At 41.0% G+C, this 25592-nt stretch overlaps 1 protein-coding gene across 8 annotated transcripts in view; it reads left to right on the forward strand.

Annotated features, from left to right (window-relative positions):
• Window positions 1–11174: 11174 nt before the first annotated feature.
• Window positions 11175–25592, forward strand: part of HERPUD2 (HERPUD family member 2) — a 56586-nt gene continuing 42168 nt past the window's right edge. For 5 of the 8 annotated variants that reach the window (XR_012432538.1, XR_012432539.1, XM_045389004.2 and 2 more), the window contains exons 1-2: window positions 11175–11510; window positions 11684–12127. Coding sequence is in view for 3 of the 8 variants with exons in the window: in XM_045389004.2 (XP_045244939.1) it covers window positions 11981–12127 (147 nt within the window). In the remaining 5 variants the exon portion in view is untranslated. Of the gene's footprint in view, window positions 12128–25592 lie in introns of all 8 variants that reach the window. The other 3 variants (XM_045389005.2, XM_074035239.1, XM_065542138.1) reach the window with 2 other exon arrangements.

The raw sequence follows: 25592 nt of genomic DNA on the forward strand, positions 1-25592 counted from the left end.
AAGTTGTTTTATCCTAATTACACATTCTTGCAACAGAACTGAGCATTTTTACTACTGGACAATATCAAAGTTGTAAAACATAAATCCCTTCAGGGAGATAAACTCCTGCATTCTTTAAAAATGAATGTTACCAACATTATACTCAGGAAGCTGTCCCATTACTTTCTAAAGCCTGAAATTTAACAAGTTTTCTTAGTCAAAGCTAGCTTGCTTTTTCAAAGATTCAACCTACTTTACAAACCCTAGGGAGTCATGAAGGGAAATACACAAAAAAACTAAGATGGAGAAAAAATGCGAACTCAGCCAAGATTTTTCTCAAGAACTTTGACCTTTTCTCTTGACCAGTTATGTAACTATTTAAAATGTGTTATGCATGTTTTTGGAAATTTTTCAAGATAAGACAGGAAGTATAAAAGTTTGTAACTCTGGAGTGCTAAATCCTTAGAATGAATGAATGAAACGGGTTTCTAGCATGTAGTATTTGAAGTACTTGACTTAGCTGTCATTCCCCATTCCTTACCCTTGTCAGTCAAATTAACCAGTTATTCTGCTGATCCTAGATCTGGTCTCAGAACTTTAACAAAATTAATTAGGAAGGCACTACCAACTTAAAGAAGTTGCTGTAGATACTGGAAGTGACATGGGAGGAGACAGTGCAGAGTGTGATGAAAAAGAATGAGGTTGTTGTTAATAATGGCAGTGGGGACACAGACATTGATATAGGGGAGGTAGATATGTACGCCTGGTCATATGGGGTCCATCTTATTTCCTGGGGCACAGCTGGGTCTCTTTTCCCGGTGGCCAAACTGAAGGAGTCTCAGCTGGGCCTGAGGAAGGGCAGTAGATGAGGTTTTGGCCAGGTGTGGTGGCTCACGCCTGTAATCCCAGCACTTTTGGGGGCCAAGGCAGGCGGATCATGAGGTCAGGAGTTCAAGACCAGCCTGACCAACATAGTGAAACCCTGTCTTTACTAAAAATACAAAAAAAAAAAAAAAAAAAAATTAGCCAGGTGTGGTGGCGGGCACCTGTAATCCAAGCTACTTGGGAGGCTGAGGGAAGGAGACACTTGAACCTGGGAGGCAGAGGTTACAGTGAGCCGAGATAGCGCCACTGCACTCCAGCCTGGGCAACAGTGCAAGATTCCATCTCAAAAAAAAAAAAAAAAAAAGTAGATGAGGTTTTTAAGGAAGGCATACTCTGGGAAAATGTGAGGAAAAGTTGGAAAAGACTGAGGAAAGGAAGAATCTTGTACACCCTTTCCTTACTTCCCTCTTCCACTTTTGGCTGAGACATAAGGTGGCTGATGTACACAAGGGCCTGGGATACCTCCTTTACTCTATTTTGTTTTATAGTCACTTGCATGTGTGTCTTATTTTCTCCTACTAGATTGCAAACTTGTTGAAGGCAAGTATATCTCGCTATCCTTCGTGTCCTCTATAATAGTGACTGAGACAAATATTAATGTAAATAATGGACATTAAAAATTTTTGCAGTCGAGCTTGAATCTGCACGCCTCTCTGCATACAATGGTCTTGAATTCAAAGAATATACTTCATCCTGTAAAACATATCCCCAGCCTTCCATAATGCTGTCTCTCAAGTGGCACAACTAGGAGGTTCATTTAAATGGCATCCCTATACCCCACCTGGTCTACAAAGGGCAACCACAGAGCTTTACAAAAATTCAGGTGCTCCCCCTTACTAATGGCCTTCTCAATACCTTAGTGAAGAGAGTGTCTTATGGGCCTTCTCATGGAATGGTGGAGGGGGAAGGGTGTGCTGGTAGCACATGATACAGTTTAACATTCCTATCTCCCTAAGTCCTTGGATTGCTTTCTCCACATGATGCCAGGAAAGCTCTGGCATCTCAGCTGTATTAAATGTAGGCTGTCTTTGAGTCCAAGTTTCAGTCAATACACCAATAAATTGTAAGAGCCACCTTCAGCTGCATGAGCTAACACATGAAATCTGGAATCTCTAGCAAGTACAAGCATAGCAAGCTGGCTCTATATTTTACCCTCCTTGGTCTAACACCCTTAGGATACACTCTCCCACATATTCCCCGGATTTCTGCCAATATATATTAGCAAAGTCTTACAATTCTTTTGGAGTGTCAGCAAGTTCTTCCTGGGTCAGAGTGTGTACCTGTCCCTGTGGGGCATGCTGAGATGTAGCTGTAGTTATAGGTCTAGCGGCGATAGCGAGTGGTTATGATAGGTCTTGAGAAGGAACATCCTCTTTTAAGGACTCTGCCCCAAGTGAGGTTATCACGGAGTTTTCAGGTAAACAAAGGTTAGCCTCCAGAGGGCAAGCTACTTTCACGAATAGGCAAAGCTTAGAGTGACTTGGAGTTTCAAGATTGTTAGCATCATCTGGGCCTAAGGAGATAGCCCCATTCCAATTTTCAGGTCTCCATTCTTTTCCAATCAGTGACTTATAATATATATACACATATGTGTATACATGTATATTACATATACATATACACATACATAGTGATGTGACTGTGAATTTAACTGTTACTATAATTCAGCAACCCTTAAAATGAAATTCGGTGCTTGATTTTCAACAGTATCACCCCTATGCTTGCAAGAACTAAAAGGTTCTTTGTAGTGCTGGTCGTAGTCTGTGACTTGAGCTGAGAGTTGAAAGACATTTCATTTTCTATCTACAAGTGCTTAAGGGCACTCAGAAGGATCTATCCCATATCACTGTCCTTATTATCATCTTCATTGCCCTAATTGTGAAATGCATCAACTGCTGAGGCAGTCACTTGCTTCAGTTGGCATGTCATCACAATCAACCACAGATGGTAGTCTGATCAATTGTAATGCCCCTGCATGCCATGGATTTCTAGCATCTAATTTCCCTCTGAGGAAGAGCTCAGCCAAAGGGAATGACCAAACCAATTCTTAAATTTTATCTTCATTGTCCATCTCCTGGGACCACCTCTGATACCAATGCTGTATCAACCAGGGTCCAACTAAGAGAGAGAAAAGAGAAACCACACCACGTTTTGAACATGGAAGGTTAAGTATAAAGAATTATCACTTACAGGCTGGGCGCAGTGGCTTATGCTTGTAATCCCAGCGCTTTGGGATGCTGAGGCAGGTGGATCACTTGAGGTCAGGAGTTTGAGACAGCCTGGCCAACATGGTGAAACCACGTCTCTATTAAAAAATACAAAAGTTAGCCAGGCATGGTGGCATGTGCCTATAATCCCAGCTACCCAGAGGCTGAGGCAGGAGAATCGCTGGAGCCTGGAAGGCAGAGGCTGCAGTGAGCCGAGATCATGCCACTGCACTCCAGCCTGGGGGTGACAGGACTCCGTCTCAAAAAAAAAAAAAAAAAAAAAAAAAAAAAAAAAAAAAAAAGAATTATCACATAACAGAGAACACAGTAATAAGGAGGAGATGGCTAGTGAGAAGGAAAGCAAATTCTAAAGAACATAGGAATAGCAGATATAGGGATCAGCCACTGCCCTTAGGGATGAGAGGCTCTCATTGACAAAGTTCAGTGATTCAGGCTCATTGAATGTCAGAGAATTTGCTGAGGATGCAAAGCTGGCCAAGGAGTGTGAGGGGAAGCCATTCAATGGAGGGTGTTATACCAGTGGTACTAGTGGTACTAGTGGAACTCCACTGCAAAGCCACTTGAAGGGTGCCAAGGGAAAGCTCTTCATAGCAGTTGCCTGAAAAGTTACCTGAGAGGGTTCCTGGAGCAGTTGTTCATGGGAGGTGCTACACACTGTTGGCCACTGGTCTCTGCTGGAACTGGGTGCTACAGAAGCCACATGCACTGTAAGAACCTGCCTAAAGAAGCACACTACACTGTACAGATAGAAAAATTCCTTTTTCTAGCGTCCCCTCAAATGTTCTCTACTAACAAAGCTTAATGTCATGCCTGCCAGAAAAGAATTTTTTATGACTTATCTATATTATCACAAAGCAGACAATGATGGGCATATTTGGAGCCTTGAGGGCATAATCTGGTAATTGGCTCATGTAATACATTTCCTTTAACTGGAAAAACCTCACAGTGAGGACTGAATTTCATTGGGGTTCTGAAAGGCATTACGAATGGCCTCTTTGAGAAGCTGATAAAAGCTATGGGCTCTCCTTTAGATCAATGCCATGTGTACACATGCACACAGTACTATAGACAGTACAGGGGTATACACATGTTGGCCATCTATCTCTGAACCCAGATGAAGAACCCCTGGGGTAGGCCAATGACTCTTCTCCAGGTTCATTTCAATTTAGTGATATTTTCTTAACTTTATTTGAATGTAGTAGGAAATGTTTTTCCAAACTGTTAAACTATATTTCCTTTTTAGCAATAACAACAAACATGTGAGAAATATGGAATAATGTTAAGATAGTTCTAAATTTGGAGGAGGAAATTGGTGAAACGCCTTTAGAAAGAGAGAGGCTGAATGCCAGTGGATGGGCAAGCAGATGTGAAACAATCGCAACACTGGTATTGGGATTTGGAATTGGATAGTAGTATATAGAAGGAAAGAGATATCTATTAGACCTGCCATGCTTTGATGAAGTATATTTGGTTAGTTGGCCTCCAATAAGAGACTAATAGTCCTTATCTCCAAGTATTCATGCCCATATTTACTCTCCTCCCAAACTGACTCAGGGCTGGTCTATGTGACTAAAGAACACAATGCAGGTGACAGTATTCATGTAATTTCCAAGATTAAGTCATGAAAAGCATTGGTCTTTTGGCTCTCTCATTCTGGGGGAATCCAGCTGCCATGTTTTGAGGATGCTCAGGCAGTTCTACAGAGAGGCCCACATGGGAAGGAACTGAGACTTCACACTAGTAACCAGCACCAGCATGCCAGCCTTATGAGTGAGACATCTGGAAAGTAGATCTTCCAGTCCCAATCAAGTCTTCAGATGACTGAATGCCACCTGAAATCTTGACTGCAATGCCATGAGAGCCTCAAACCAGAACTCCCAGTTAAGCTGCTCCCAAATTTCTGACCCACAGTTTTGGAGGCAATTTGTTTTACAGCAATAGACAACTAACACATACACTTAGGTAAAAATTCTCAAAGGGTGAACAATGTAAATGATTTTCCCTCTTTCCCCTACTACTTCTCTGGTCACCTAAAAGAGCCTCAGTGAGATGGTATTTAGCTACAATATTCTCCAATTTTTATCCTAAATAAGTCATTAGACTGAATCATCAGAGAAACAAGAGGTTTCTTCCTTAGCCAAATGTTCACTGTAAATACTGACTAGACATAGAGTTCCTGAAAAGCAGGAAACTCAACTGCTAAACCAGATTAGGTAGATTTCTATTAACAAACTAATAGAAATATAGATGTGTCTTTATGAAGACTATTACAGAGAAATCACAATATGTATGAACTACTGTGCTTACTGTGTTCATAATTTATGGGGGAATTTACAAACTAGTATGTTCAAAGGTGAGTCACTATTCTGAGAGATCTGGAAACTAAAGAATTGTTGAAGGATCTAAGGCTATTTAGTCTGCAGAAGATATAAAGAGCATTTTATGGTTGTCTATTTGAAGGGCTGGTATGTGGAATAAGAGTAAACACATTTTGGATTGATCATTGTAGGCCCAATGACAAATTATAGGAATGCAAATTTCAATTCAGTTATAATTACCATGGCTGTTTAAAACCTGTCATGTTGCAGCAAAAACTATGGTGATCCATCTCTCTAGAAAGAGCTAAGTCAATTGGCTCATCACCCTTCAGAGATGTGGTAAGACTGATTCATTCTGGAGGTACCTAGAAGACTGATCTAGGTAACCTCTAAGATGTTCCTGAAAGCCTTTTCCTCCTGAATATGTCTTGTTACCCATGATTATCTTTAAGTAATAAAGTTCAGTGTAGTGGAAAGTGTGTGCATTACAGTGGAGACAGAACTCTATTTGGAACTTACTGTGTGATTTTGGGCAGGATACTTACCCTTTCTGAGCTTCAGTGTCCTCACTATCTCTCAAGACTGTTCTAAGAATTCATTAGATGACATATAATTCAAAACACCCATTTGGCATTTAATGAGTGGTTTTCTTTCATTTCCTACAAGATGGCTTGTGATCAAACATCTGGGACCATTTATGATTTTTAAAGTGGAGTATTGAAATGAGCTAATTTTCTTAGGCTTCCAGTGTAGGTTTTCATTTTTTAAAAACAATAAACTTGATTAAGATTTGATTAGATGCTTTGTGACACAGTCTTTTTAAAATATGACAAGTATGGTGAAAGTAGAAATGAATGGAATCAGAAGCCAGATGGCCAACATCATCTCTGAAACTTGAAACTGCAAGATCATCACTTGAAGTCTTTCCTTCCAAGAGAGCTATCAAACAAACTCAAACTATGCTACTCAACATCATAAAAGTATTTTAGCTTCCTGGAAGGCACTCCAAATTTCAGTAAGAAAAGCTCAGTGACAAGCACTTTCTTTGAATTTTTAAAGGAACCTGTAATCTCACTGAATGAATCAATGTGTGTGTGTGTTTTTTTCCCCCCAAGACGGAGGTGTCACTCTGTCACTCAAGCTGGAGTACAGTGGTGTGATCTTGGCTCACTGCCACATCTGCCTCTTGGGTTCAAGCGATTCTCCTGCCTCAGCCTCCTGAATAGCTGGGACTACAGGTGCGTGCCACCATGCCCAGCTAACTTTTGTATTTTTAGTAGTGATGGGGTTTCATCATGTTGGCCAGGCTGGTCTCGAACTCCTGACCTCAGGTGATCTGCTCACCTCAGCCTCCCAAAGTGCTAGGATTACAGGTGTGAGCCACCATGCCCAGCCACAATATGTGTTTTCTAGCTGTTCTCTTTTACACCTCAAAGAAGTGGAAGTAAACAAACATCCCATTAATTCACAGAAATCCATTATTATTATTTACAAATAACTTTCTTCAAATTTATATTTTATTTGTTAACAAAGAGAGCTACCCAACAGTCAGAAATCACTGAATTGCTAAGCTTACTTACGTGTGCTGAATAGTTAATATGGCTAAAGCAGAGAAGTACTATACTTATTTTTTAATTTTTAATTTCCATAGTTTTTTGGGGAACAGGTGGTATTTAGTTACATAAGTTCTTCGGTGATTTGTAAGATTTTGGTGCACCCATCACCTGAGCAGTATATACTGAACCCAATTTGTAGTCTTTTATCCCTTACACCCTTCTCACCCTTTCCCTGCAAGTCCCCCCCATTGTATCATTCTTATGCCTTTGCATCCTCATAGCTTAGGGACGTATGAGAACATATGATGTTTAGTTTTCCATTCCTCAGTTGAAGTAGAAGTATTCTATTTATTATTAATGATCATGACTGTTTTATTATCTATTACCATATTATATTACCATGGTACTCTTGAGAGTTCTCATTACGGGCTTTTTTTTTTTTTTTTGAGGCTGAGTCTTGCTTTGTCGAACAGGCTGGAGTGCAGTGGCACAATCTCAGCTCACTGCAACCTCTGCCTCCCGGGTTCAAACAATTCTCCTGCCTCAGTCTCCCTAGTGGCTGGGATTACAGGAATGCACCACCACACCTAGCTCAGTTTTTGTATTTTTAGTAGAGATGGGGTTTCACCATGTTGGCCAGGCTGGTCTCAAATTTCTGACCTCAGGTGATCCACTTGCCTCAGCCTCCCAAAGTGTTGGGATTACAGGTGTGAGCCATCGCACCTGGCTGGGGCTATCTTTAGTAACAGATGGTAACTGAGCTGGCAATTATTCTTTGACATTTCCAGTTCTTATCTGCTAAAATGGACGGTGATTTAAATCAGCAGCTCCATGGACGGCCTCTCCCTAACTGCTGCTATCTTGTATCTCCTCATTGGTAATTATTTTTCCTAGCCCAAATTCCACATTAAACACTATCAATATTCTGGGAACCACCCTTTCATACACTGCTCTGGACACATACCTGTTTATACATATTTTAACAACAGTGGGATATTTACATACTGTTATCATGGCCAAGCTCAACAGCATCAAAAGCATTTTTAGGAACTTAATTCAAGTGGCTATAAAGTTAAAAAAAAGTCATTTTTTCTGATACTATAACATCTTTGTACCCATATATTTCAATTTCTTCAATGTTCATTACAATTTTATTTTTACTTTTTATTCTTTTTTGAGACAGAGTCTCACTCTATGACCCAGGCTGGATGCAGTCTCAGCTCACTGCAACCTCTGCCTTCTGGGTTCAAGCAATCCTCCCACCTCAGCCTTCAGAGTAGCTGGGAACACAGGCGTGCACCACCACACCCGGCTGATTTTTGAATTTTTTGTAGAAATGGGGTTTCTCCATGTTGCTCAGGCTGGTCTTGAAGTCCTGAGCTCAAGCAATCTACCTGCCTTGGCCTCCCGAAGTTCTGGGATTAGAGGCAAGCCATTGCGCCCAGCCTTTATTACAATTTTAAATGTTTTTCTCTGTGTTAGCAAACCGCTGATGGACTCTGTTTTAGAGTGTTAAAAAGTATTTGAATCACTGTGAAATGCACATTCTGTCTTAATATTTATTAGGGTAGCTTCATTAATAATGTACATTGCATAGTGCCAAACGAGATCACCACATCACTTCTAAAGGATTCCTGGAAGTCTAAGTCACAAGCATGAGACAACAGCTGCAGGAATGGGTGGTGAAGGTTGTGAAAACTTTCTGGCTTAAACAGGAATTTGACCCAAAACAAGAAGTCTTAGGGAAGATAGCCTAGGGCTTGTCTGGTGGCACAACAATGGCATTAAATGCCCAGCCTCTTTACACTTTTCCGCTCTGCCATCCTTGGCATGCAGGCCATTGTTTGTTGTTTCATGAGTGAACTATCAGTGCTGTAGCTCTTCAAGACAGGTATAGGGCAAAGATGAGCTCTGATTCGCAGAGCCCTTCCATCTAAGCGCTTTCCTAGAAGCCTCAGCAGTAAGTTCAACATTCAACTCACTGGCTAGAAGTGTGTCAAATGGCTGCGCCTTGCTTCAAGAGAGTCTGAGAAAATAACTTTAGCTAGAATTAAAGTTCCATTAGAGTGCCTGGGTAGATAAAGAAGAGTCTGCTACAGAAGGCCAGTATCATAGCAAGTTGTTGCTCCATGACTGGAAACAAAGGAGACTTCACTATTTACTTCAGATGTGCAATTGATAGAGTACAGCTAAGATATGGTATGTGTTCTACCGTGAAGAGCAAGGTGAGGGAGTGTAGGGTGTAAGAGATCCTGGTGCATTAGCTGTTGAGAGGAAGAATCTCCCCCTGGTCACTGTGTTACTGGGAGGTCCTTGCTCCCCGAGTTCCCAAGATGGTGGTGGGCCTCTTCCAAGATGGCCACAGGCCACTTCCAAGGTGGCAAGTCTTGTGTTCTCTGACCTGGGGAGCTCTTGGCCTCACAGATTCCAAGGAATGGAATCTTCGACCATGTGGTGAGAGTTATAGCTCTATTAGAAGCTGTGAGTCATGGAAGAGAACCATGGAACCCAGTGACTAGTGTTTAGCTCAATTAGGACGAACCTGGGCACTTAGCTGTGCAGGAACAATGGCAAGCCTTTAGCCTGATCAGGAGCGGCAAGGGGTGCCTCGCTGTATCAGGAGCACAGTGGACGCCCTGCTGGATCCAGAGGGATGGCAGTCAGCTGCTGGTCTGCGACAGCAGCAAACAGCAGTGGTGGACGGCGAGCGAAAGCTCAGCTTGAGCGATAACAAACACTGACCAGAAGTGTGTGCAGTTGCAAGATTTAAGAATGAAAACAGAGCTCCCTTACAAAGGGAGGGGACCCAAAGAGGGTAACTGTTGCTCGTTCGAATGCCTATAGGTTTATATCCTGATCATTGTCCCTCCTGTTGTGCTCTCAGGCGACAGATGATTGGCTATTTCTTTACCTCCTGTTTTTGCCTAATTAGCATTTTAGTGAGCTCTCTTTACTACCTGATTGGTCGGGTGTAAGCTAAGTTGCAAGCTCCGTGTTTAAAGGTGGATGCGCTCATCTTCCCAGCTAGGCTTAGGCATTCTTAGTCAGCCTAGGAAATCCAACTAGTCCTGGCTCTCAGTTCCCTCTCTCAACAGGAAAACCCAAGTGCTGTTAGGGAGGTTTGACCACTGCTCTAACTGCTTCCTGCTCAGTTGGGGCATAGTAGGGGTTGTGCAATTGAGATTTCCTCAGGAGGGGTACCTTGTCTCTCAACTAATTCAGTGGTGGCTACCTCGAAGCCCTTCTGAAAGTGAGAGGGAAAGAAACCAGCTCGCAAAGTCCCCTGTATTATATATTCTTAAGTGGAAGTCGGGAGCTGTGAAAATGCACTTCCAACAACCCTTAACTTACTATACCGACTCCTAAACCACAGCAGAAAATGAAGACAAGGTTGGCTATGGGCAATAGACTCAACTTTTTGTTCCTATGTCTAACGTATAAAAATAGAAAAATAATACAGTCATCCCTCATCTCCCACCATACTGAACACGCATTAGGTGCTCAATGAATACTTGTGGATTTTAGTGAAGATTAAGAGGAACGAGACGGAAACTGACGCTTGAGAGGCTGGCACACGCTAGAATTGCACCACAGTTTGCTCTCATAGCTCAGTTACTCAGCTTGCGGTCAGGTAGGCATTACCGTCCCCATTAGAGGAGTCAAGGGAGGCCCAGCAAGGACGGCCAGGGTCCCCCAGAAAGTAGAGGAGAACTTCGGGTTTTACCAAAAGCCTGTACTCTTTATGCATGTACCCCACGGCTTCTCCGCCAAAGCTCCTGGCACCTTGCTTTGCAGACAGACGGCGCTCAACAGATTTTGAGCAGAAGTGTGGTTCAGCACCAGGAAGGACATTAGCTTTTGCAGAGACGACTCTTGGGATGGAGAAAGACTTCCTAAATCTTCAGGGTGCGGTCAAGACAGGGTAGGCTAGCGCCAGCCGAGTTAGTGGGTAGGCCTCAGGGCAGCTGGGGCCGAGTCCAAGCAAAGGGCCAGGAGGGAGAGGCTCCGAGGAGCCTGACCTGCCGCTCGGCGACGCGAAGCCTGGCAGCTAGAATCCCGGGCAGCCCGAGCGCGGCCAGCGGGCGACACCGGGACGGTTGGCAGGGCGGGCGGCGACGGAGGAGGGCCATGTGCAGGGGCGTGCCGCCGGTGACGCACTTCCTCCCTGCCTGTTCCGGCTTAAAGGGGCCCCAGACTATCCTCACAATAACAACAAAACCAGCGCGCCTGAGGCCGGCCCAACGGCTCTTGTCCCCGCCCTCCTGCCACCTGCAGTCGCCTGGGCCGTCCGCGGCCCTGCCCTGCCTTGCGCCACCCTGAGCTGTCCAGACTGAAGGGTCAGGCGGAAAGCCGGGCCGCGCCCTTGGGTCAACTTCTCTCCCTGCCACCCGCGCCTCCTCGCGAGACCCGGGGCTGGGCCGTGCCCGCAGCCGCGCAGCAGGAAGGGAGCGGCTGCCGCGGAGAACGCCCCGCCGGACGGTGTGGCTGGCGGCCCTGTCTGGGCGCGGAGGGCGGCGGTGGCGGGCCCCGCGGCCTTCTCTCAGGTACCCCATTCCCGGCTGACCGCCCTGAGCGGCCCAGCCCCTTCCCCAACCCGCACCGCGGGGCCGTGGCGTAGGGGCCTTGTTGCGTTTCAGCTTGGGGGTCGCGGTGGGGCGGGGCAGTGACACCTGGCCGGCCGTCGTGCCCTCATCCCTCCCACCCTTCCTTCTTATAGCTTCCTCTCTCCTCGCGACTGCCTTCACAGTCTGGAGCCCGGCGGAGCCCGGACCTGGCGGGGAGAGGTGCATCCACGGCCCAGCACCCAGACCCCACCGTCGCCGTCGCCACCACCTCAGTCCATCCTTGGTACCGGCAATGGCCTTCGTATCGCCCAGTGCACTTGTAACTAACTTGGACACGGAATATTAAGAACTCACTTCTGGCCGCATCCCAGTCGCGCCGGCGGTGACCACCTCGGCTCTTTTGGGGTTAACTGCTGCTCCTCTTGACTTTGTCTGACTTTGGGGGCACCATGGACCAAAGTGGGATGGAGATTCCTGTGACCCTCATCATTAAAGCACCGAATCAGAAATACAGTGACCAGACTATTAGCTGCTTCTTGAACTGGACCGTGGGGAAACTAAAAACGCATCTATCTAACGTTTACCCTAGCAAACCAGTAAGTGTGTAAAAGCTGGGGGCAGCTGCTCTGACCAGCAGCTTTTCGTGCCGTGTACCCTCCTTTTCCTGCTCCTCCCCTCCAGTCTTGAATCAAATAGGTCTCTTTTGGTAGACCGCGAGATATTTTGAGTTCTGAGGTTGTGTCTCCTGAGTGTTCGAACCATCATTAATATTTTCCTGATTAGATTCAGTTAATTAGTAAGAGAAAGCAGAAATGTCAAGGGACTTAAGAATTGGCAGGCAAGGCCGGGCGCGGTGGCTCACGCCTGTAATGCCAGCACTTTGGGAGGCCGAGGCTGGCGGATCACGAGGTCAGGATCACGAGACCAGACTTACCAACATGGTGAAACCCCATCTCTACTAAAAATTAAAAAATTAGCCGGGTGTGGTGGCTTGCACCTGTCATCCCAGCTTTTCAGGAGGCTGAGGCAGGAGAATCGCTTGAACCCGGGAGGCAGAGGTTGCAGTGAGCCCAGATCAGGCCACTGCACTCCAGCCTGAGTGACAGAGTGAGACTCTGTCTCAAAAAAAAAAAAAAAAAAAAAAAAGACTTGGCACACCTGGAAAAGGGACCTCTCTTTCTTTGGACTTAGAGTCATCAACCTAATATGGGAGTGAGAGATAGATCCTTTCTTAAAAAAAAAAAAAAAGATAAAAGCACTACAACCCGTATCAGAGCTTTTATTGCTTCTTAGACTAACATTCCTTTTTACTTTCAACACTTGACCCAGAAATTTAAACAGAAATTGAAGATTTTTTTTTTTCTTAGAAATAAGTGGCCGGGCGCGGTGGCTCACGCCTGTAATCCCAGCACTTTGGGAGGCCGAGGCGGGCGGATCACGAGATCAGGAGATCGAGACCATCCTGGCTAACACGGTGAAACCCCGTCTCTACTAAAAAAAAAAAAAAAATGCAAAAAATTAGCCGGGCGAGGCGGCGGGCGCCTGTAGTCCCAGCTACTCGGGAGGCTGAGGCAGGAGAATGGCGTGAACCCGGGAGGCGGAGCTTGCAGTGAGCCGAGATCGCGCCATTGCACTCCAGCCTGGGCGACTAAGCGAGACTCTGTCTCAAAAAAAAAAAAAAAAAAAAAAAAAAGAAATAAGTATATGACCCCTATAAAAATTATACTTTCAAGTTTACTATATATATTTCAAGGACCAAAGAATTATAAGTATATTCATTTTCACCACCACCCCTTTCAACATTTTTCTCCTGTAGAGGATACATGGACATTAATTTTAAAGAGAACTGCCCTCCACCCCACCACCATTTGGTGCATTCTTCTCATATGACTTTTCTGTTCTGTGTTCCATTCTGAATCATGTCTGGATATTGCAAAGATAATAAATAAAATACAGTACAGCTCCATCTGTCCCCAAAGTCAGTTTTGAAAGGACGTAGTTGGTAATCAAGGAGTCTTGGAATAGTTTAGAAAAGAAGTGAGTGTACTGTCATGTAGAGTACTGTATATGAAAGTGAGGCTTTCACATTCTCCATTGTATACATTTTTTAATTCTTGAATAAGTAGTGTTTATTAAAACTTTTGTTTAATGAAAAGGATTGGATTTTAGGGTGGGAAATACTTTTGGAATCAGGCACGTTTAAGCATGGATCCGTTGAAAGGCGACTATGCTTTCTATGCTTAACACTTGTTTTATGCACCTAAGTTAAGGAAGACACTTGATCTATATTATATTAATGAATTATGACCGTTTCAGTGTTGTATTAAGTTTAGTTAGGCTTTTAGGCTTGCAGAAGAACCACAGAAATGGGGCGGTTACTGCAAAAACAGGAGGTTTAGAAAAACAACTCTTAGTTGGCGTTAGCTGTGTTTATCAGTACTTTGTGATACAAATATTTTTAGCAGGAGGAGAAAAAAAACCCTGAGGAATTTAAGTACTTGAAACAAACTAGTTAGAGCCCCTGTTTATTCACATCTTTTGTTTGAAAGTTAAGATTTACACAGGGAGTAACAATTTGTTTGAAAATATCTTGATTACAAAAGATTTCCTGTTGCATATGATTAGTTTTATACATTTTTGAAGTGGAAAATAGGTTTTTAGGATAGTCAATTGAAAGTCATAGACTTCCACAATACTGTTCATAACAAATATATGCTCTGGTATGTACTTAGGCAAGATCTTTATTTACATTGTACTATTAAACCAAAGGAGACTAAGTCTGCAGTTTATAGACCAATTTATCACTTTTCTAAAACTTTGTTTTTTAAAAAAGTACCTGAGACGGGAGTGGAACGTCTGTCTGCCTTACCTACCCCTGAAGAGGTCTGCTTTTGGTAGGAGGTGTGTCTGTGCAGCACTGATCACTAGTGGAGGATGTCAGTGCCGCTGTGCATTAGTTAGCTGTCTGAGGATGAGATCTGTTGCAGAACTTCTCTTCTCCTTCACAACCTGCCTGCCTCTTATAGCCACACTGGAGGCACTTTTGGAGGCTAAACCAAATACTATGCAGCCTATTAATGATTAACATGGCAAACCTTTTTTTCTCCTTTGACAAGTTTTCTTTAAGTGAATTGTAATGGCTAACTTTCATTTCTAGGTTGAGAGTGGGTGGAGCTCTGGAGCAGCGCGGGTTATGTGTGCTTATCGTCATAGAATTTCACTGAAAACTTTGTATAGTTACTAGATGTAGTAAGTTTACATTCTTATCACAAGAGAATTGACTTGAAGCATCACAGTTATTGAGCAGCAGTTTAATGGTATCGCAAAGCCATAGGTAGTCCTCAACATAGGAGTTGGAGTCCTAAAAGTTTACTTTGTAAGGTCATTTTTTAGAATTCAGAACAGTTTGCTGTTAAGTAATATTATAAAGGAAGTTTAGGTTTTTCTGACCACCTGCCATGACTAAACATTGATTCTGTGTTTTAGTTTTCAAGTGCTGTTATGTTTAACAGAGATAATTTCTTGTGCATCTTCCTTGCAAATATGCCTACTTTCGTTATCAGTGTGTGGACTTAGCGGAGTAGAGCTGCAGTGTTTTGTAGGAACAGGAGTGTGCCAGTAAGTAAAAAGTTGATGGCTGTCATTAACATTGCTCTAATTGGATCTGATGGGTCAGGGGTAGGTGGAGGGCCTTTGTGCCTGTGGGCAGTGGCTTCTAGGAAAATAAATTGGTGCTGCTAGAGGGGAAAGAATGAAAATTTGAGATTGTCCTTTTAGGATCCTGCAAGGATAAGTCATATGTCTATATGCTGTTAATGGAATTCTGGCTGAACTCTGTGAAGTCGTAAAATCCTAGGATCCTAGTTTCATGGTCGGATACTGATTTGACTAATCACAGTCTCCATATGGATATGTTAAATGCGCTTCTTCCTCCCCTAGTAAACTTAGAACAAATGTACCCCTCCCCCTCAAAGCACATTTTTTTTTTTTGTCTTCATTTATTTATTTAACTAGGATTTTATTGGCCTAGCATTTGAATATTTATGCTAAGTGTGAAGATGATGGTAAGAGTCCTTTGCTTTTATGAAGCTCAGATCCAGTGACATGTAAGTAAATAATCATAATAGCATGTGACTAGTGTTATACAGGAGGGGTGTTCTGTGTGCTGCATAGGAGCACAGGAAGGGAATGGTTGTGTCTGGAGTAGGGGTTAGGGGAATGTGTAGCTGTTTCAAGAAAAGATTCACAGGGACATTTACATTTTCTTCAAGAGTTGCTTACAGTTTTAAGCAGACAAGAATCATACTCTGATAGCTTCGTTTTTTAAACTATTCTTTTTTTTTTTTTTTGAGACGGAGTTTCGCTTTTGTTGCCCAGGCTGGAGTGCAATGGCGCCATCTCGGCTCGCTGCAAGTTCTGCCTCCCGCGTTCAAGCAATTCTCCTGCCTCAGCCTCCCCAGTCGCTGGGATTACAGGCATGTGACACCACGCCCGGCTAATTTTGTATTTTTAGTAGAGATGGGGTTTCACCATGTTGGTCAGGCTGGTATCAAACTCCTGACCTCAGATGATCCACCTACCTCGGCCTCACAAAGTGCTGGGATTACAGGCATGAGCCACCACTCCTGGCCTTAACTATTCTTCTGGAGTTAATGTTTGCACTGATGACTTTGTTTTATATTAGTATGTTACTTAGTAATACAGTATTAGGTAAAAAGATTATAGATCCTTAATGATCTATGAAGGGAAAGGTGTTTTCTAGTTAGGAATTTAGGCAGTTGCCATACAAAGTCATAATTAAAAACCTTGGATGTGGAGTTTTCAGCTCTTTTGGAGTTAACTTTGAATGATATTGATAATTGCTTTAGGACTTGGTTTAGGAAATGGGCAGTGCACTAGTTTATATTAATAGAATATATAGATAATTGTGAGTTGTATTGTAATATGACATTTGACATCACTTCATGACTAGCTTTTCAGATCCTGAAATTGGCCTGCACTGTGAAATAATTCTAAAATTTAGGTAATTGCTGTTTGGTGATAAAGATACTTGGCAAGAAGACCACTTTTACTTGAGTTTCAGACTTTAATCTGAGTTTAGACTTAGTTGTTAGAGATGTAAATATCAAAATGGTTGATAATAGATGGATCATCCTAGAGAAAATTTTAAAAATATCAATCTCTAAGTCCCGTTAGGTACCTTTCTCGTTCTCTTACTGTATCTGTTCTTGTGAACAAGCAGTCACCAAGGTGGACCTAATTCACTCTGAATTCAATTTTGAAGGCAAACCTTTTTGGGGCTTGCATGACTTGGCTCTCCATTTTTCAGTCTTGGGGTCAAAATACCTCTTGATTGTGTCCCTCAGTTCTGGATAGTTTTCCTCTGTCTTTGCCATTCATGCTGTTAAACTAAGCAGTCATTTTCTTATCTACCTCTCCTGATCAGCTAGGCAGGTTTGTGCTGTTTTTTCAAACTGTTCCTTTACTCTCAGATTCTATTAGAATTAAAGAAGCAAGAATAGAACCAATTGTATATATAGGTTCTATTGTGAGATTATAACACTCCATAACCAAATTGCCTGCAATCAGAAGTCTTACTTTTATTATAGGTAGAAATAGCTTATATCATTTGAAATTTTATCTTTCTTAGTTTTGTAATTTCCTATTACCTTACTTAGGTCATTTAAAAAAGTCTACTTGTTTAACCACTTTGGAATTGTTGATTTAATCCATAAACAAAACAATCGATAAACAAAACAATTTTTGTTTTATAAAACTATTGTCTTAGAAGATTTTAATGCATTTAAGAGGGTTTCATGTCACCGGGAAATATAGTTCAAGATTTTAAAACCTCTTTTGAACAAAGGGTACTATCAAATTGAATGTTAAAGTTGATGAAAACCAGACTAAAAGTTTTGAATGACTGCTCACTAAAATTTTACTGCTTAATGTTATTTGTAGCCTTATGTCTTTTTGGAAAATATAATAACATTATTATCAAGGTAATGTTTAATCATTTATCAATACTTTCCAGATAGGATTTTTGTAGAACTTTTAGCTTAAGTTACTTTTTTTAACATAATAAATTCTGCTTTGATTGTCTAGAATGCTTTTATTTAACTGCTCTGACTTTACCATTTACTAAGTGTTTGCCATGTGTGCCAGGCATTATAATAAGCATTTGATATGCTTTATTACATAGACTTCTTATGATGTAAGGTTTATAATTAGCTCTACTTTATAGATGAAGAAACCGAGGCTTGGTGATTTTTTTTTTTTGCTTAGGTCAGACTCTAAGGAGTAGAATTAGAATTGAACTCAGGTTGGACTTACTGTACACATTATATATGATGGTTGTATATAATAAAATGAAGAAAGGCATTAGGGACTCGGCCATCTCAGGTATATACTTGTAAACTAAAAAGAACCAGTTGAGCTATAAAAAGAGATGTATATGTTTGGCAGGTTTGTTGTCTAAAGGCTGCAGCTAAATGGATAACAGCCTTACTGTTGTGCTAACACTTAGCTTAATGTGTGGTTATTTCTCTTTATTCTGAGAAATTATAGGAAAGATTGGATGCATAATATCTGAAGACTGCAGTGCACGTATCTTTGTCCTATCTTCACAGTCTACCAGTTTGTGTGAACCATAGTCATATACTTTGACATGCTCTATTGTACATCAGAGGTGTACATCACTTGCTGTGTGAATATCATATATCTCCACCCATGAGTGGAAGCAGTTAAACTGGGAATGTCTCTTTGGAGTTCCAGAGAACATTACTCTGTAATATTCTGTATGTACAGTTTTGCTTACTGTTACTGCGAGGAGATAAGGGGTAGAGGCAGTTTGGGTGACTGTGCCTCTATTTATAGTGTTTCTGAATTTTCAGGGGTTTTAGATTGGATGCTTTTAGTGGGAAATGGGAAGGAGATGTGTTCTAGTACAATTTTACAGAATTCATTTCCCACAGAAATGATATTTTGTGCACTTCCTGGGACCCAGCTCTTTAAAGCTATTTGATATTTGTGACTGAACTCTATGTAAGTACTTAATAGTTACTGCTTTTAAAGGACTAGATTATAGTTCATTGAACTAACCTGTAAGTTGAAGATTGATTTACTGAACTATTAAGATGATAGGTATTTAAAAAATTTTTAATTAATATTTTTAAATTAGCATATGAAGTTTGATTATGCTGAAGTTGGATATACTAGGAACATGATTTTTAAGCCATACACAATTGAAAGACCCATTTAATCCTTGACATAAAAAATTTAATCATTTGATACTAAGTGACGTTCTTGAAATATAGAATTGTTGGCTTTAAACTCATTTATCAGACTGCAGGAGATAATTTAAATGTGTTAGAGATGTATGATATTTGATCTGTTTCTGATATTTAGTTAAACATTAAAGGGTCAGACACTTTCAATAATGGCATATACACGAACCTTTTAGAAACAACAAAAAAGTCCAGGTTAGGACTTATTTTCACCTGTTATACCAGCAAGTGAACTTTCCTCACCTTGGTTTTTAGCAATGTCTGTTAAGTGGGTAGCAGAGGTTTTTTTGGCCAGTTGTTAAGCAGCTGGTTATTTGGAGTGGGTTATTTCTGTTTCTGGGCCAGATATATCAGGATGTTTCCAGCTTGTTCTTTGTCTTATTAATTTGGCTGATTCTGCACTGCCATATGTGACTAGGCTTCATCTAGGGTGAAGTATTGGTGGTGAAAGTAGTGAACCTGATAGAATTTGCTGACTATCGGATGTGGGGTGAGTACCAGGAAGAATAGTGGTGGTGTTAATGGAGAGGCCAATTATATTTATATATTACTCTGTGGAGCCAGTATCTTATCAGTAGAATCTTTAAATTGACAATTTAACTAGTACTTTTAGATTTGTCAATGCTGAGCCTTCTGAATTCTTATTTTAAAAGGGTACCATGCAATGTTTTTTAAATTGAGAAACGAAGTTTTATTGTGTTAAGCTACTGAGATCTTGGGATTTGTCGTAGCAACTATCATTACCCTAACTAATATAGAAACGGGTTTGTTTTGGTTTTTTTTGAGACAGAGTCTCACACTGTCTTCCGGGCTGGAGTGCAGTGGGACGATCTCAGCTTACTGCAACCTCTGCCTTCTGTATTCAAGCGATTGTCCTGCCTCAGCCTCCTGAGTAGCTGGGATTACAGGCGCCTGCCACCATGCCCAGCTAATTTTTTGTATTTTCAGTGGAGATGGGGGTTTCAGCATGTTAGCCAGGCTCGTCTTGAACTCCTGACCTTGTGATTCGCCCCCCTTGGCCTCCCAAAGTGCTGAAATTACAGGCGTGAGCCACCGCCCCAGCCCAGAAATGGGTTTTTAATCAAGCCAAAAGATAATGTTTTTAGCAGGGCTGGGTAAATAATATTATATTACTTTTTACAAGTCAAATTGAATTGACATCTCAAAATCTGTGCTTTTCCTAATGCTGTAGCTTACAATACCAAAATAACTAGTTGAAAATTCAGTTGATTATTGTCATTTGTTATTAGGTCTAACACATGATTTTCCTGATATTTAAATTATTTATTTATTTATTTATTTATTTATTTATTTATTTTGAGACAGAGTCTCGCTCTGTTGTCCAGGCTGGAGTGCAGTGGTGCAATCTTGGCTCACTGCAACCTCCGCCTCCCAGGTTCAAGTGATTCTCCAGCCTCAGCCTTCCACACCTGCCACCACACCTGCTGCTGCCACATATTTTTAGTGGAGATGAGATTTCCACCATGTTGGCCAGACTGGTCTTGAACTCCTGACCTCAAGTGATCCGCCTGCCTGGGCCTCCCAAAGTGCTGGGATTACAGGCATGAGCCACCGCTCCCAGCCCTGATATTTAAATTAAATTCATTGGTATTTAAACTGAAGAGGCAGTTTTTTTTTAATGGCATAAAAAATATCCGGCCAGGCACAGGGGCTCATACCAGTTATCCCAGCACTTTGGGAGGCTGAGGCAGGCAGATCACCTGAGGTCAGGAGTTCGAGACCAGCCTGGTCAACATGGTGAAACCCTGTCTCTACTAAAAATACAAAAAAATTTGCTGGGTGTAGTGTAATCGCAGCTACTCAGGAGGCTGAGGCACGAGAATTGCTTAAGCCTGGGAGATGGAGGTTGCTGTGAGCCGAGATCATGCTACTGTACTCCAGCCTGGGTGACAGAGCAAGATTCTCAAAAAAAAAAAAAAAAAAAATTCCAAGTGTTACTTTTTACCTAGTTTAGGCACATGAAAAAATTAGTAAGTTAATCTTTCTGTTTTCTTTTCTTTGTTTTTTTTTTTTTTTTTTTTTTTTTTGAGACAGTCTCTCCCTCTGTTGCCAGGTTGGAGGACAGTGGAATGACCTTGGCTCACCTCTCTGCCTCTTGGGCTAAAGTGATCCTCCTACCCCAGCCTACTAAGTAGCTGGGACTACAGGCATGCACAACCATGCCCAACTAACTTTAGTATATTTTAGACAGGGTCTCACTATGTTGCCCAGGCTGGTCTTGAACTCCTGGGCTCTAGCAATTCATCTGCCTTGGCCTCCCAAAGTGCTGGGATTATAGGTGTGAGAAACCATGCCTGGCCAGTTTTTCTGTTTTCAATTACTGTAAAATTAAAGAATACCTTTCCTTTCCTTTTACTTTACTTTTATTTTATTTTATTTTTATTTCCATAGGTTATTGGGTAACAGGTGGTGTTTGGTTACATGAATAAGTTCTTTAGTGGTGATTTGTGAGATTTTGGTGCACCCATCACCCGGGCAGTAAACACTGCACCCTATTTGTGGTCTTTTATCCCTCACCCCCTTCCCACCCTTTCTCCCTGAGTCCTAAAGTCCATCGTGTCATTCTAATGCCTTTGTATCCTCATAGCTTTAGCTCCTACTTATGAGTGAGAACATACAATGTTTGGTTTTCCATTTCTGAGTACTTCACTTAGAATAATAGTCTCCAGTCTCATCCAGGTTGCTGCAAATGCCATTAATTCATTCTTGTTTATGGCTGAGTAGTATTCCATCATAGAGATAGATAGATAGATATAGATATATAGATAGATACAGATATCTCACAGTTTCTTTATCTATTTGTTGATTGATAGGCATTTGGGTTGATTCCACGTTTTTGCAGTTGCAAATTGTGCTGCTATAAACGTGTGTGCAAGTATCTTTTTATTTTATTTTTTTTTAGATGGAGTCTTGCTCCATCACCCAGGCTGGAGTGCAGTGGCATGATCTCGGCTCATTGCAAGCTCTGCCTCCTGGGTTCACGCCATTCTCCTGCCTCAGGCCTCCCGAGTAGCTGGGGCTACAGGTGCCCACCACCAAGCCCAGCTAATTTTGTTTTTGTATTTTTAGTAGAGACAGGGTTTCACTGTGTTAGCCAGGATGGTCTTGATCTCCTGACCTCATGATCCACCCACTTTGGCCTCCCAAAATGCTGGGATTACAGGCGTGAGCCACTACACCTGGCCGCAAGTATCTTTTTTCATATAATGACTTCTTTTCATCTGGGTAGATACCCAGTAGTGGGATTGCTGGATCAAATGGTAGTTTTAGTTCTTTAAGGAATCTCCACACTATTTTCCATAGTGGTTGTACTAGTTTATATTCCCACCAGCAGTGTACAAGTGTTCCCTGCTCACCGCAGCCACACCAACATCTACAATTTTTTGATTTTTTTGATTATGGCCATTCATGCAGGAGTAAGGTGGTATTGCATTTTAGTTTTGATTTGCATTTCCTTGATCATTAGTAATGTTGAGCATCTTTTCATATGTTTATTGGCCATTTGTATATCTTCTTTTGAGAACTGTCATGTCCTTAGCCCACTTTTTGATGGGATTTTTTGTTTTTTTTCTTGCTGAATTGTTTGAGTTCCTTGTAGGTACTGGATATTAGTCCTTTGTCAGATGATTAGATTATGAAGATTTTTTCCCACTCTGTGGGTTGTCTGTTTACTCTGCTGACTGTTCCTTTTGCCTTGCAGAAGTTCTTTAGTTTAATTAAGTCCCAACAATTGATCTTTGCTTTTATTGCATTTGCTTTTGGGTTCTTGGTCGTGAAATCCTTGCCTAAGACAGTATCTAGAAGGGTTTTTCCAATATTATCATCTATAATTTTTATAGCTTCAGGTCTTAGATTTAAGTCCTTAATCCATCTTGAGTTGATTTTTGTATAAGGTGAAATATGAGGATCCAGTTTCATTCTTCCACATGTGTCTAGCCAATTATCTCAGCACCATTTGTGTAAAAGGATGTCCTTTCCCCATTTCTTGTTTTTGTTTGCTTTGTCAAAGGTCAGTTGGCTGTAAGTATTTGGGTTTATTTTTGGGTTCTCTATTCCTTCCATTGGTCTATGTGCCTGTGTTTATATCAGTACCATGCTGTTTTGGTGACTATGGCCTTACAGTATGGTTTGAAACCAGGTAATGTGATGCCTCCAGATTTGTTCTTTTTGCTTAGTCTTCCTTTGACTCTGTGGGCTCTTTTTTGGTTCCATATGAATTTTAGAATTTTTTTTTCTAAATCTGTGAAGAATGATAGTGGTATTTTGATGGGAATTACGTTGAATTTGTAGATTGCTTTTGGTAGTAGGGTCATTTTTACAATATTTATTCTACTCATCCATGAGCATGGGATGTGTTTCTATTTGTTTGTGTTGTCTGTGATTTATTTCAGCAGTGCTTTGTAGTTTTCCTTATAGAGGTCTTTTGCCTCCGTGGTTAGGTATATTCCTAAGTATTTTATTTTTTTTGCAGCTATTGTAAAAGGGGTTGAGTTCTTATTTTGATTCTCTGCTTGGTTGCTGTTGGTATATAAAAGTGCTACTGATTTGTGTACATTAATTTTGTATCCGGAAATTTTGCTGAATTCTTTTATTAGTTCTAGGAACTTTCTTTCTGGAGGAGTCTTTTGGATTTTCTAGGTAAATGATCATATAATCATCAAACAGCGACAGTTTGACTTCCTGTTTACCAATTTGGATGCCCTTTATTTCTTTCTCTTGTCTGATTCGTCTGGCTAGGATTTCGAGTACTATGTTGAAAAGGAGTGGTGAGAATGGACATCCTTGTCTTGTTCCAGTTCTCAGAGGGAGTGTTTTCAACTTTTCCCCATTCAGGATTATGTTGGCTGTGGGTTTGTCATGGATAGCTTTTATTATATTGAGGTATGTCCCTTGTATGCTGATTTTGCTGAGAGTTTTAATCATAAATCGATGCTGGATTTTGTCAAATGATTTTTCTGCATCTATTAAGATGATCATGTGATCATCTTATTTTTAATTCAGTTTATGTGGTGTATCAGATTTATTAATTTGGGTTTGTTAAACCATGCCTGCATCCCTGGTATGAAACCTACTTGATCATGGTAGATTATCTTTTTGGTATATTATTGGATTTGGTTAGCTAGTATTTTGTTAAGAATATCTTTCCTTTTAAAACTTCATTGTGGTTGGTCATGGTGACTCATACCTGTAATCCTAGTACTTTGGGAGGCTGAGACTAGTGGATCACTGGAGCCGGGGAGTTTTAGACCAACTAGGGCAGCATGGCAAAACCCTGTCTTTACCAAAAAAAAAAAATATATATATATATATACACACACACACACACACACACACACGTATATATACACATATATACATACACACATATGTATATATACATACACACGCAAAAATTAGCCAGGTGTGATAGCACATGCCTGAAGTCCCAGCTACTCAGGAGGCTGGGGTAAGAGGATCACTTGAGCCTCAGGAGGCAGAGGTTGCAGTGAGCTGATACCATGCCACTGTACTCCAGCCTGGGCTACAAAAAACCAAAAACTTCAGATTATTTGAAGGCATTTGAATATTCAGTTGAAAGTAACAGTTTTTCTTAATGCAGATATAATTCACATACTGCAAAATTTGCCCTTTTAAAGTATATGACCCAATGGTTTTTAGTACTTCACAAAGTTGTGCTGTCATAATCACTATCTAATTCTAGAATATTTTCATCACCCCAGAAACTCCATACCTATTGGCAGTCACTCCCCATTCTTTTTTCTTCCATCTGCTAATCTACTTTCTGTTTCTTTTTTTTTTCTACTCTGTTTCTATGAATTTGCATAGTCTAGACATTTCATATAAATAGAATCATAGTTATATGGATTTTTGTGCCTGCTATCTTTAACTTGGCATAATGTTTACAAGGCTCATCTACATTATAGCATGTGTCAGTATTTCATTCCTTTTTGTGGCTGAATAATATTCCGTGTGTGCATATATTTATATACACCATATTTTGTTTATCCATTTGTCAGCTGATAGACATTTGGGTTGTTTCTACTTTTTTTTGACTATTATGAATAATGATGCTATGAACATTCTTGTACAAGTTTTTATGTGCACATATGTTTTCCATCATTTTTGGTACGTACCTAGCAATGGAACTGGGCATATATTGTGTCATAGGGCAACTGTATGTTTAACTCTCTGAGACACTGCCAAACTTTTTTCCACAGTGGCTGCACCCTTTTACATTCCTACCAGCAACATATGAAGGGTCTAGTTTCTCTGCATCCTTGCCCATATTTGTTTTTGCTTTATGTATTTTGGGGGATACTATGTAATTTTGTTATATTTTTATGTTCTACATTTCTGAAAATTGATGTGACCTTGCTGTGGAAAGATAAAACCATTTTTTCAAAGTTGACTACTAATTTAAAGAAAAAAATACTACAATACTAATATATGATTGCTTCTTTATCATAATTTGCTAATATCAGTATCATTTGTAGAAATGAATCAGATGAATTTAGCACCAGCAAGTGTTTTAAGTTAGTGTTGTAATTCATAGACTGAATATTTCATTTCTGTTTTTCCTGATTACATGTAAAATAACTTATTTAACAAACTTCAGATTAGGTGGTTTCTCCAAGTCTGTGTAAGCAGTTTTGGACTCATGACACCTCATAAATCTACACTTAGCATGTACTCTGTGAGGCACAGTAGTGGGCTATGGGAACACAGTGACAGCAAGATGGCTATGGACCCTTTG

Source organism: Macaca fascicularis, chromosome 3, assembly GCF_037993035.2.
Source record: "Macaca fascicularis isolate 582-1 chromosome 3, T2T-MFA8v1.1".
In the NCBI taxonomy this organism is placed as follows: Eukaryota; Metazoa; Chordata; class Mammalia; order Primates; family Cercopithecidae; genus Macaca; species Macaca fascicularis.